The sequence below is a fragment of the Miniopterus natalensis genome, chromosome 2, assembly GCF_054644295.1.
Source record: "Miniopterus natalensis isolate mMinNat1 chromosome 2, mMinNat1.hap1, whole genome shotgun sequence".
NCBI classification, from domain to species: domain Eukaryota; kingdom Metazoa; phylum Chordata; class Mammalia; order Chiroptera; family Miniopteridae; genus Miniopterus; species Miniopterus natalensis.
This window is the reverse complement of record NC_142082.1, coordinates 82,790,796-82,804,679: the sequence shown is the minus strand read 5'-3', so window position 1 is coordinate 82,804,679 and position 13,884 is coordinate 82,790,796. Positions and strand designations below refer to the sequence as shown.

The 13,884-nt window shown below is 37.6% G+C and overlaps 1 protein-coding gene across 6 annotated transcripts in view; it reads left to right on the top strand.

Annotated features, from left to right (window-relative positions):
* TNFRSF19 (TNF receptor superfamily member 19) overlaps positions 1 to 13,884 on the top strand; it is a 93,733-nt gene that overhangs the window by 69,231 nt on the left and 10,618 nt on the right. For all 6 annotated transcript variants that reach the window (XM_016199507.2, XM_016199511.2, XM_016199509.2 and 3 more), the window contains 3 exons: positions 8,808 to 8,972; positions 9,442 to 9,564; positions 13,311 to 13,413. In XM_016199507.2, the coding sequence (XP_016054993.2) occupies positions 8,808 to 8,972; positions 9,442 to 9,564; positions 13,311 to 13,413 (391 nt within the window). The remainder of the gene's footprint in view (positions 1 to 8,807; positions 8,973 to 9,441; positions 9,565 to 13,310; positions 13,414 to 13,884) is intronic.

Below are 13,884 nucleotides of genomic sequence, written 5' to 3'. Positions count from 1 at the left end.
TTAAAAGTCATATGTTATTTTTTCTTTGCAATAAAATGCAATAGCCTCTTAAACCTTGGGAGTAAGACAGGTTGAAATTATAAAGCTATATGTGTTTTAAATTAGGTCAAATTATATATGTTAACTAATTAACTAGAGTTTACTGGCCTGTACAAAATTTGAACCAATAATTGTTCACACTTCAGTATATTTTTTGCTCTAAGTGGTTGGAAAGAGCATAACATAATTTATGGGGTGGGGGAGAGCATAAGTTTTGGAGTCATACAAACCAAGATCAAATCTAGATCCAAATACCTGGTGGCTTTTTTAAATGAAAAAAGTATTTATAGATATGTATAAATTTCTTCATCTATAAAACCTTTACCATAAGGGATTACTGTGACATTTTCAAAGTGAGTATGTAAGGACTGGCCCACTCCAGATGTTTGGTATATGGTAGCTGTCATTGTATCGATGATCATTTGGATAACTTCCCACAAAAAAATGATTTTAGGCTCCTGCTGCTAACAGTTCTCTAGATACTCATGTCATTTTAGTCACAATTCTGAATAGTTTTAATGGGAAAAGGGTACATATAAAGATAGGATTAATATGCCTAATTTGATAAAATGATAAGTGCTTACTTGTTCCCTTATCCAATACGCTTAATAATCAGTTTCTGAAATTTACAGCAAAGTAGCATTCTATGGAAGATGCGATTCATCTCCAGAAGGTCACCCCTTTTCTAGGTTCTTTGGTAATTAATTATAAATCTGCCGTCACTACATATGCATTGTTATCTAAGATTATACATTTGGCATATAATAATTAAAATAAGATCCCTTTGTGATGAATCCATAAGATGCTAATTAAAATTGCCTGAAGAAGGCTAAATTTTTGTTTAGTATTCATTCCAAGATTATAGTCAGTAATCTTCAAGGTTTATATATTGATAGATCTGAGCAACCCTTGCTCTTTCATCCATAGTCAAATGAACATTATATAAAATAAGTGCATGCAAATGAACCTGTTATTTGCCTCAGGTTATTTGCATTTGTACTGTCCTACAAAGCCAAAGATGGAAGAACAGAAGACAGACATGTTTTTGGCATAATTTTATCTTTAAAAATTTTTTTAATTAAATGTATTGGGGAGACATTGGTTAATAAAATTATATAGGTTTTAAGTATACAATTCTGTAATACATCATCTGTATGTTGCATTGTGTGTTTACCACCCAAAGTCAAATTGCATAATCTCATCTGATTGTTTGGACAAGTCCCCATTAAATAAATTTGTTGGAATATTTAGGGTATTCAAGTTTCTTTCACAAACATTCATTTATTTCATCATTTATCAAATACTTATCAGTCACCAGCTGTGTGCCAGGAAATCTTGTAGTTATTAGAAGTACAATGTTGAACAAAACTGTCCCAGATCCTTTCCTTTGTGGAACCTATATTTTAGTGAGGGGTTTAATTGGTTAGAGCAAAGGCGAGGCTGCTGTAGCAAGGAAGCCCCAAAATATTATCGCCTCGGTAAGGAAGATGTTCCTCTCTCTGTGACAGCCAGTGCATTCAGCCTGGTGGAGCAACTCTGCATCATTCAGAGGCCCAGCTTCCTTCCCCCTGTTGCTTTGCCAGCCTTTGGATATCTTCCTCATCTGTAGAATCAAGCCCGGGCTGCTGCTACACCCAGCTTCCATCCCACAGTGAAGGGGAAGTCTGGGGCAAGCAATTTGTACCTAAATTGGAGATGACGCAGGTGCTACACAAATCACTTCTGCTCATTGCCCCATCCTCACCATTCTCCATTGACTCTAATTTGGACATATTATCATACCTAGCTGCAAAGGAGGCTGGAAAGTGTGAGCTCTTGCTGGGCCCAGCTTAAACACAAACCAGGTGGATGTGTTGGGGAAGCAGGATGGATTCTATTATTCCCACCATAGAGGAGAATGACAAGAAGCAAACAAGTTAAATATACAAATGTCATATGGCAATAAGCGCAGGGAAGTGGGTAGACAGCACTGGAGAGAGAAAACGATTTTAGAGTTTGGTGGGGAAGCCTCACTGAATAGGTGACATTTGAAGAAGGACCTACAAAAGCTGAAAGAGCAGCAGCCCAGAGAATAACATTGCAGGAAGAGGTAATGACAGGTTTCAAAAATTTGTTGGAGGACTGGGGGGATTGGGAAGATAGGAAGAGAGTGGGTCATGATTGTAATGGAGAACTCATTTTTTGGATGTGTTGACTTTAAGACACATCTCTGTACAAGTGGAAATATTAAATAGACTGTTGGATATATGAATCTAGTGTTCAGGAAAGTACCTCAAACTGGAAATATAAATTGCTGAGTAGAGAAATTTTCAGTGACCCGCCCTCCCATGGTGGATCTTGGTGTCTGCATAACTACTGTTTAAGCTTCCCTGTGAAGAAACTGAGATTTGGCGGTAAAAAGTCTTGTTCATGGCCAGAGTGGAAAGGGGTGAGAGCCACGTTTTGGAGACCCATTTCCTTCCTCCCAAGCCAGCCCTTCCTGAACAGGGCCCTTTGTTAGGAGTATACTCTGGGGAGAAGGGCCTTTTGTTCAACAGGTTTTTAAACATATTCTGCTAGATTGCCCAGCTAGTTCAGTCGGTAGACCATGAGTCTTAAACATAGCCTGCTGGGAAGTTGGAGTGGTTAAACATGTAGGGAGATCAATAAAAAGCAGAGCTATGGTTACACAAAGGAGGGGGCCCTGGGAACCTAGGCAGAGTACACTGATGAGCCTGACACTTCCAGCAGCCGTCTTTGCAAATCCTTTCCTTCTCTTTCTCTCTAATCGGCCCTTTCTAGATTCAGTCACCTCCATAAGGTTTCCTCTCCTCCCCACCTCAGTGACACTCCATCCCGGCAAGCCTCCTCATGGCAGCTCATTATGTGACACTGAAACCCGCACGGAGGCAGAGGGGCACCTGTTCTCAGGCACATGTGAACAGGTCTGCTGTCCTGCCATCTTTCTGTGGCCTGGCTGGTGCCTCCCTACAGATTTGAACATGTTCTTCACAAAAACAGACTTGAGCCACATTTCGCTTATTGTTATCTCTCAGAATATTTTACTCTCTTAAAAGCTACACGCGTCCATGGAACCACTGCTCCACTGGAAAGGATCAGAAGCCTGATTTCAACTCTCAAGCAGTCTCCACTTTGTTGTGTAACCTTGAGCAAGTCACTCAAAATCTTGTTTTTCTCATTTACCAAATGAGAGTCAGCAATAACTGTCAGCACTTTGCCGGGCTGGTAGGAAGGTGAAATCACCGAAGGTATGTGAGCAATGTCCAGGTGTATGAAAGCACACAGGTGTTTACATTTCAGTCAGCCATGTGGCCTGCAAGTGAGCTCCTCTTCTAAGACTTTTCCATGACTAGCAGAGTCCAATAACACAGGTCTCTTCAATATATGTGTCTCTCCAGCTACCTTCCAAACCTCTTTAGGGAGGTGAGATGTAAGGAAAGCATCTCTGCTATTTGGATTTGTGTACCTCGACCACAATCCAAAGAGTAAAAGTAGACTTTACCCTTGCCAAAACAACACTTGCCAAACTTTGCTGGTGACCTCCTTTTTTCTTTTCCTCTATTCAGATTCTCATTCAAGGTATTGAATGACTTGTAGGATGTCTTATGTATAATAGATACTCAGTACCTCATTGTTCAGTTGAGCTGAACTACGGAAATGTATAATATGAACTTGAACCTATGTCATGTATGTAATGCGATGCAAAGTGTAAGCTAAGAAAACAGTTCTCACTGAAGTAAATTGCCAAAGGGTAGTGCTAAAATTATAGTGGAATTTAATAACTTAATTGGTTAGGGTAAGAGATGCCTTTGTATTACAGAAATGTTAAAACTTTCTAAAAAATGTGAATATTCCTATTCCCAATTCTTCACAAGTGCGGTCAGCATCCTAATAAAGTTTGGGGGAAATTCCTTGCCGACATTCAGTGTGCTTGGTGAACTATGGACAGGGAATTTAGTCAAAGCATGTGGGTTGGAAGAATCTTTAATCTCAATATCATTACAGTGGCCACAGGTCAGCAAAACAATATTTCTTAGTTTGTAGCAGGTAAATCTTTTTCTGAGGAGTCCTCAGCAACATCTCAATTAACCGGAACTTAATAGGGTGTAGAATCCACCTCGTATAATTAGTATCAATCTCCTCCTCCACCTTTTCTTTTTATTTTAAATTAATTAATTAATTAATTAATTAATTTATTTATTTATTTATTTATTTTTCTTTATCTTTATTGTTGAGACCATTACAGATATCCCCTTTTTAACCCCACTGATCCCCTCCCCCCCACATCAGTTCCACCCCCAGGCCCTCCCCACACCAATGTCCGCGTCCAGGGATATGCCCATAAACATACAAGTTCCCTGATATCTCTCCCCCAGCCACACCCCCCTCCTGCCTTCCCTCTGAGATCCCTCAGTTTGTTCCATGCTTCTATGTCTCTGGATTTACTTTGTTCATGTTTATTTTGTTTATTATATTCCACATATAAGTGAGATCATGTGGTACTTGCCTTTCTCTGACTGGCTTATTTCACTTAGCATAATACTTTCTAGTTCCCTCCATGCTGTGCCAAAGGATAAAAGATCCTTCTTTTTCACAAGTGCATAGTATTCCATGGTGTAAATGTGCCACAGTTTTTTTGTCCATTCATCTACTGATGGGCATTTGGGCTGTTTCCAAATCTTAGCTATTGTAAATTACTCTGCTATGAACATAGGGGTGCATAAGTTCTTTGTTATTGGTGTTTGGGGTTCCTTAGGATATATTCCTAGAAGTAGGATCACTGGGTCAAATGGCAGTTCAATTTTTAATCTTTTGAGGAAACTCCATACTGCTTTCCATAGTGGCTGCACCAGTCTACATTCCTACCAGGAGTGTACTAGGTTTCCCTTTTCTCCATCCCCTCGTGAGCACTTGTAGTTCGTTGACTCGTTGATGGTAGCCATTCTGACAAGTGTGAAGTGATACCTCATTGTGGTTTTAACTTGCATCTCTGATGATTAGCGACGTTGAGCATATTTTCATATGTCTCTTACCCATTTGTATGTCCTCTTTGGAGAAGTGCCTGTTTAGGTCCTTTGCCCATTTTTTTAATTTGATTGTTTGTCTTCCTTTTGTTAAGTTGTGTAAGTTCCTTATATATTTTAGATATTAACCCTTTATCAGATGCGTCGTTGGCAAATATGTTCTCCCATACAGTGGGCTCCCTTTCATTTTGTTGGTGGTTTCTTTTGCTCTGCAGAAGCTTTTTATTTTGATGCAATTCCATTTGTTTATTTTCTCCTTAGTTTCTCTTGCCCTAGGAGATGTATCAGCAAACATATTGCTGTGAGAGATGTCTGCGATTTTACTGCCTCTGTTTTCCTCTAGGATTTTTATGGTTTCAGGTCTTACATTTAAATCTTTTATCTATTTTGAATTTACTTTTGTGTATGGTGTAAGTTGGCGGTCTAGTTTCATTTTTTTGCATGTACCTGTCCAATTTTTCCAACACCATTTATTGAAAAGACTGTCTTTACTCCATTGTATGTTCTTGCTTCCTTTATCAAATATTAATTGACTGTAATGGCATGGGTCAATTTCTGGGTCTCTCTTCTGTTCCACTGATTGATATGCCTGTTCGTTTGCCAGTACCAGGCTATTTTGATTACAGTGGCTTTGTAGTATAACTTGTTATCTGGTATTGTGATCCCTCCAACTTTGTTCTTTCTCAGGATTGCCGTGGATATTTGGGGTTCCCCCCTCCTTTTTAATAATGTTTTTTTTTGTTCAAGTAAAAAAGAAAATGGGCTTTTAGCAGGAATTTATGTGAATGAGTTTCTAAGGTTGTTCCAAAATCAAACGATAGCCCGGCCTCCTATAGTTTCCATTTTATGTCTGTATTGCTTGCTGTATGTGACAATTGAACCTAAGAATAATGAACCCATTTCCAATAAAAAAAAAGGTTATATTTGCTGTGTCATAAATGTAATATGTAAACAAGAATCAAGAACATGCTTTCCAGAGCCCAACTTCCCATGGGGACTTTCTGAGGGGGTGTCTGAGTTAACAAGGTGCCTTTTGTTATATAGGTGTCAGAAAATAAGTGGTAAAACTACTGTTTTTTTCTTGTTCATCTTCAGATGTACTGCCTGTATTGAGAGAAGGGATTTATTTCCTTTAAAATGGATGTTATTATGGCAACTCTATATTATTGCAATTAAAGTATTAGTTTTCTATCATGCAAAAATATATATTAGCAAGACTTTTATGATTGGCTTGGGGGAATAAATCCTGGATCACAGCCATCAAATTAAAAATAAAATGTCTCCATTTGGGGGCATTTTAGTTTGTTTGTAACTCAGAAAGAGTTCCTAATATATAAAGGCAAATAAGTTAATACATTTTAGAAAGATTTTAAACAAGAACTTACAGAACTCTAATCATTAACCTAAAATCTCTTTTAGTAGGGTTTTTCTGAATATCCAGTATTGTGTTAATTGATTACCTTAATAGTTACATGATTTAGAACTTTGATATCTTCAGCCCACATCATGTATTATATTTCACTTTGATGACAACTAGAGCTGGGTTGTTTAATGGAAAGTTTAAGATAAGGGACCTGATCTCACTCCTGTAAACCGCCTTTCTCACAAACATAAATGAGATGGCAGTTTGCCACAACTTTACCATTTGGTCCACATGCATAATAGTTCTATTTCCCAAATCTCTTCCCCTTTAATGTAGCCTACTACTTTACTTGCATAGGATATAAATTCCTTGTCAGTTATCTGTTTGTCAGTGTTTGTATAGCTGTACCTGTGTTCCTATGTCCTTTTGTGAATTTGTCCATTGATAAAGACTGTTTCTATTTAGATTTCATCTCTATCAGGTCAGGGATGTAATTTGTTTAACTTGATGTATGATGAACATTTAATATGTGCTATTTGATTATTACAGTATGTTTGAGAGTATAGAGTATAGCTCTAAGTGATAAAATATATTTACCATGTTCACAAATATTCTTAAAATATGTAATTGGGTTATGATTCCTGTTTATCCAAGGCATATAGCTGATATAAATTCTGAATAAATAATTGCCCTTTCTTGTGGCAATAAGAAACTTTTATAAGTGTGACTCAGAATAATTGAGCCTAGAATACCAAGATTCAATGTTCGAAGACGGTCATTCCTGCTATATTTATGATTCAATGATATTAACCCAAAAGGTTCTCCCTGGTTCTAGCCTCAGGGTCCTGTGCAGCCAGAGATGAGGGGAAGGTCCCAGGTAGTGAGTTGGCTTGTGCTTAGGTGCTATGGTGCAAATTCATGGAGCAGCCTTTAATCTCTAGAGTTGCTATGTCTGTTATGATTGCCTTAGCCACATGTGGCCAGTGAGCACTTGAGATTGGCTAGTCCAAACAGAGATGTGGTATCAATGTGAAATCATGCCTGACTTTGGCATTTTTGTACAAAATAGAGAATGCGAAAGATGTCAATAATTTTTATATTGAATGCATGTTGGAATGATAATATTTGAAGATATATTGGGTTAAGAAAAATATTAATTTTACCTGTTTATTTTTTATTTTTTAACATGAATTCTAGACAACTTAAAATTGCATGAGAGGTACATGCTTCTATCAGGCAGCAAGGGTCTGGAGGAACCCTCAGCAGAGGGGAACTTGTGCTGGGTGTTGCTAAGGAGTTGAGAGCAACTGATGGGAGCAGACTGGGGCCCCACCTCAGCTCAAGGGCAGTTACTTGGAGCCAAAGAAGGCATAGCTGTCCCTCTATTTAGGTTTTCATCTCTCAAATTCTTCTGAGGCTAGTTAAATGGGATATGATGTGACCTCACTGAATATAGATTTCTAAACTGAGTTTGTCTATTCCAGTACCCCAAAGATAAAGTGCCAACTGTGATTTTTATTGCTACAATGGCTAATGATTCTATAGCACTGGGTACAGGGCCTGTTCTAAGTGCTTTCATGATTAACCATCTCATCCTCTCACCAGCAAGGTGAGGTAGGTACTATTATTAAGTAATTTGCTCAAGGTCACACATCTAGAGGTTGACCCAGGCAATAAGATCCCAGGATCTCGGCCCTTAGCCACAATGCAGTACCATCCTCTAAAACAGAATCTCTTCTTGACACTTTCTTAACACATTAGTATGCATGCCTCTCCATAGTATAACAACAGTGTCAGTCTTTTCTCCACAATTTAGATGCTGTTCAGTTTGACAGCTAAGATTAAAAAATGTTTACTGTCTCAGAAATTGGGGGCCTAGTGTAAGGCCATGAATGATCCAACTCCTTGTTTTTCCCTAAAGTTGCCCCCCAAAAGGATACCTTAGTTCAGTCTTCTTTAAAATTTAGGTACTTTAATTCCAATTAAATAAATATGAAGTACCTACTATGTGCCAGATGCACTGCCAAGTACTGGGGGCACAGAAATAAAGATAAGAAATTCCCAAATTCACAAACAGTTCTGGTCTAGGGGACTTAAAAGCACATTCCTGCAATACAGTGTTGAGGGTTGTATGTTTAGTGTTGTGGGAACAAAGGAGTGGCACATCCACACATTTTGGGGTTCAGGGTGGAGGTGTAGTATTCAAGAAATCTTCTAAGAGGAGGGAGTGCTTGAGCCATCTTAACATACCTCCCATTGGTTTCTTGGGGTTTGATTTATATTGCGTGAAGGCCATTGCTAATAATGACAGCTGAGGTCAGTGCAAGCATCTGAGTCTCTTGGGTGGCTGAGAGTACTGATTCCATTTATTTTGTTTTCAGGTACCAGCAAGGTCAACCTTGTGAAGATCCCATCCACAGCCTCCAGCCCGCGAGACACAGCCCTGGCCGCTGTTATCTGCAGTGCCTTGGCTACTGTCCTGCTGGCCCTGCTTATTCTCTGCATCATCTATTGTAAGAGACAATTTATGGAGAAAAAACCCAGCTGTAAGTTTTGACTATTTTCTGTTTCTTAGCATTGGCTACGTGCAAGTATCATCATTGTCATTAGCATGTTCCACAAGAGACTTGAGTAAGATGAGAATCAAGGAGCTGTAAAAGGGACAGAGAGCACATGAAAATAGATCTCATAGTCCTCTGTCCCAAAGAGGCACTGAGGGAGCAGGCTGATGGGTGGCACCACTTTGTGAGGACATTGAAAAGGTAGGGAAGTCCCCATGGCACTAGGCAAAAATAAAAATAGTTCTGGCAACATAAGTACTCTCCATTTTGAGCTTTCTTGACAAATTATTTCATATTTGTGCCTTCATGTAAGAAGAAATATTTTAAAATGTGAATGATAGCCTTCTTCTTTAAAAATACAAACCTAGGATGGTACTGGTCTGCATTATGATGTAAGGAAGTCCTTTTTCTAGGAAATTGCCTTTACTGACAGAACTCTCACCCCCTCCTTTAGGGTCTCTGAGAACACAGGACATTCAGTACAATGGTTCTGAACTGTCCTGTTTTGACAGACCTCAGCTCAACAAATCTCCCAGAGCGTGTTGTCAGTGCCACCAGGACTTAGCCCAGACCTGCGGTAAGTTCTGCCAGTTAAAAATCCTTTAGGGAAACTAGAGGAATGACTTTGAAGCTTCAAAGAACTGTTCCTGTCTGTCCCACAGCTAGGTTGCTCTGCTTGGTTTCCACTTAAAGCTAATCTTGTTAAACAACTATTCTCCACAGTACTTGAATGTTTAGTATATGTTGTGTCACTTAAATATTAAAAAGAAAATAATCATCTCATAAAATCCTAGAAGTTTTCAGCAATTTTTTTTAGCAAATTTGCCCCTGATGTTTTGAATCAGTTGATTAAAAACACTATCAACCTTTCGTTTTGTTTTTTAATCCTCAGCCAAGGATATTTTTTCCATTGCTTTTCAGAGAGAGTGGAAGGCAGAGAGAGGGAGGGTGGGAGAGAAAATAGCATTGATGTGAGAGAGACGGGGTGATTGGTTGCCTCCCGCATGCAAGGATGGAGCCTGCAGCTGAGGTACGTGCCTTTGGCTGGAATGGAACTCAGGACCCTTCGGTCCACAGACCAACATATAACAACTGAGCAAACCCGCTAGGGCTAAAACACTATCAACCTTTTGTAGAGTAGAAGTTTGTATCCCTTCCTGTCTAATGGATTCACACCTAACGTTCATGTATCCACCTTAATGCCTTGGATTTCTTAAGGAAAGGGAGGAGGAAACTCTATGACAGGGTTTTCCACAAACCATAATTGCCTCCTACATTATTGACAGAAATGAAAGTTTAGGGAAGTAATTCAAATGAGAATTGGTTTCTAATGTGGGCAAAAACAGGCAAAGGTAGTACCAACTTTCTTTGCAACATATTTATATTCATTAACACAAGGTTTCTACACTTAACACTCCCACTCCTATCCCCACTACAATGACCTCATGTCCTCTGCAAAGTAAAATTTGATGTGGCCAGAAACTCTTTCTAGAAGCCTGCCCTAGCCTCTAGCCTCCCTCCTCTCTCCTCACTTCCCAGTTCTCTTAGCACCTTTGAAACAATACTAACAGAACCCTTTTGTCTCATTCTTTAAGTGAAATGTATCCCAAAGAGATTGACTTATCCTCTTGGCACTGTTCAATCTTTCTTTTTAAGAAATTGCAGGGTTCAGCTTTTTAATCTAAAATCTCATATGTGGAATAAGGAGTTTTCAACATAATTATTTTCCTACTGATCATTACTATATTCTATTTTAGGAATAAGTTTAAGAATGAAATATAGGACTTTGTGGTATGTGGGATCTATTTTTGCTTCTGCTTTCATAGGTAATTGACTCTTAGACAGCTACCAACAGCTACTCGGTGATCCTCAAAATGCCCCAAGTGTTTCCTAGACACCCTACCGTGACATTGATACAGAATCAGAGTAAGGGATAGTTTACTGAGAAAGGAACTCAAATTTCAAATGTAATAAAATACAGCATTGTGCAAACTCTGCCTCACCTGAACTTCTATCTGAAAAGAAAGATTAAATATATAGATAGCCTTGTTTGATATCTCCTTAACAGAACGCTGAGCTTAATCCCGCAATGCTAATGCCCAGGTTCAGTGTAGTTTTTCATGTAGATTGCTTTCTCCTTAATAATAGTTCCTTCTTCCTTTTAACTTTTTATTTTAACATATTTTCAGACTTACAAAATGTTGAAAGACTAGGACAAAGAATTTCCACATACCCTTCAACCAGATTCCCCAAATATTAACATTTATCTCATTTGACATTTAATTTATAATTTTTATCTCTCTAAGTATGGTGATTTATATATTGTATACATATATACATATAGTATATTTTGTATATATACACACACTTTTCATATATATTAATATATATATACATTTTTTCACTTGCCATTTAAAAATCATTTGCAGATATGATGCCCCCTTACCCCTTAATATTTTGATGTTTGTTTTCTAAGAACAAGAACATTCTCATACATAATAGCAGGATTACTAAATCAGGAAATTAACATTAAGTCTATTGCTATTATATAATCTACAGAATATATTCAGATTTTTTTGCCTCAATAATGTCCTCTGTAGCAAAAGAAAATCCCAGATAATACTTTTATTTCTTTAATCTTCCTTTGTGTTTTATGACATTAATATTTTTGATTAGCACAGGCTAGTAATTTTGTAGAATGATCCCCAGTTTTGGTTTTCTGATGTTTTCTTATGACTAGATTCAGAAATACCACAGAGGTGATGTTGTGTTGTGTCATTCTCAGTGCCCCATGTCAGGAGGTACATCTGTCCCATTCCTGGTCAGATTAACTAGGGTCACTTTGTTAAGGTGGTGTCTGCAAGCTTTCTCTGCTGTAAAATTGTTGTTCTCTTTGTATGAAACCTCATAGGAGATCATTTGAGAAGTAAATATCCTGTTGCTTCCAAACTTTCACCCAGTAGTTTAGCATTCTCTGATGATTCTAACCTGAGTCAGTCATTAGTATAATAATTAACAATTGCTGGTTTTCTAATTCCATCATCCTTTCTACTTTTATTAGTTGGTTTCCTATGGTCAGAAAGAACTTCCCCTTCCCATTTATTTACTTAATGTGGACCAGTAAACCCCATTCAATGGGTTACAATCCTTTGCTATCATTTATTTTGATGCTCAATTTTTCCTAGATCTGCCAGTGGAAGTCCCTTCAAGCTGTTTCTTGTGCCATTTTGACATGTTCCATCATTCTTTTAGCACTTTCTTGCACAAAAAGAAGTTCTAGGCTCATCTTATACTTTTCCTGATTGAGCCCTAGAACCAGCCATTTCTATAAGGAATGGCAGTGTCTTTTGCTTTTAAATAATTCTGAGAAATTCCACAGTGAGCATGACACATGTGTGTTGAGTTAATTGGTAGTGAATCCAAGTGAGTTCCCCATGGCCGTAATCTATTCAGACAGCACAAGTTGTGGCCTATTTTGAGAGAGATTCAGATGAAAATGTATCGGATGTCCCTCCTGCTGAACACTGGTTTGCAGTTGCATCTCAATATATTTTCCAAAGGGAAGTATTAGTTTCATATTATTCCCCTGTTTATAAAAGTAAAGAGAAAATGCTCATGTTAAGTTTGAATATACACAAACATGTATGTACATGTAAATATATAACTACTTTGTCTCGTTTTCCATATATATGTGTGTGTGTCTTTATATTTGCCTGTATGCTTTAGTATGTTTATGGTTTTAGAAAATTAGAATTATTTGTGTATGTATACATAGAGAGAGAAGTCTAGAAGGCTGATCACCAAATACTTACAGTATTTATTTCTAGATTATAGGGCTGTGGAAGATTTATTTTTAAATTTATCTAATCTCTCTATTTTTAAATTTTTTCTTCAATAAATTTAAGTGTAAAGTTCAGTGGATTAAGTATATTCACATTGTTGTGCAACCATCACCACCATTCATCTCCAGAACTTTCCCATCTTCCCAAACTGAAATTCTGTACCCACTAAATACCAACTTCCCATTCCCCCTCCCCCAGCCCCTGGCAACTGACATTCTACTTTCTGTTTCTATGAATTTGACGACTATAGGTATATCATATAAGTGGTTCATCATTTTCTAAAATTTCTCTTTATTGTTGAAAGTATTACAGATGTCCCCTTTTTCTTCAAAACAAGAAAAAAATTTAGCCTCATATTCCCTTTCCCCAAAAAGTTACCCAAAGGGGAATAGCTAAAGTTTTAAGAATGATGCTGAACTGGTATTAAAGAGAACATTCCCAGAGAAAACATTGTGCTTCATACCTCTGCTGGCTTTCCTAGGGCCTGTTCACTTGATCCCATCCTTGTGCTGTGACGACACCTGTAGCATCGACCAAGTGACTCTTGGTTGCAGGGTGCATTCCAAGGCCACACTTCAGGAGAGGTAACTGGGTATTTTTTAAGCAATATAATTTCATAACCCCTTGTGCAAATATGCAATATACTCATTTACCAATTTTCGTGTGAAACACTTGAAAATGTTTAATGAGGTCATCACTTTTTTAATATCATTAATGACATTCTGGTCATTGGAGAAAATATATGTTTGGCAAGAATTAGATAAGTCTCTCAGGGTTACTAATATCCAGTGCAACATTTTTTATTCAATTAATTTTATTTTTTATATTCATGACTTATGACACTTCTGCCATCTGCAAGTAATTTTTAACATATTATGTACTCATAGAATTTTAGAACAGTCTTCAAACTGCATGTTTTAGGCATTGAATTAAGTATAACTAGATTGATTAAAAGTAAGTATATTAATGAAGTTTTAAAGTAAATGGAAGAATTAAACTTATTGTATTAAAGCAAGTTATAACAACTAGAATTCTGACTTAATAAATTATTTCAT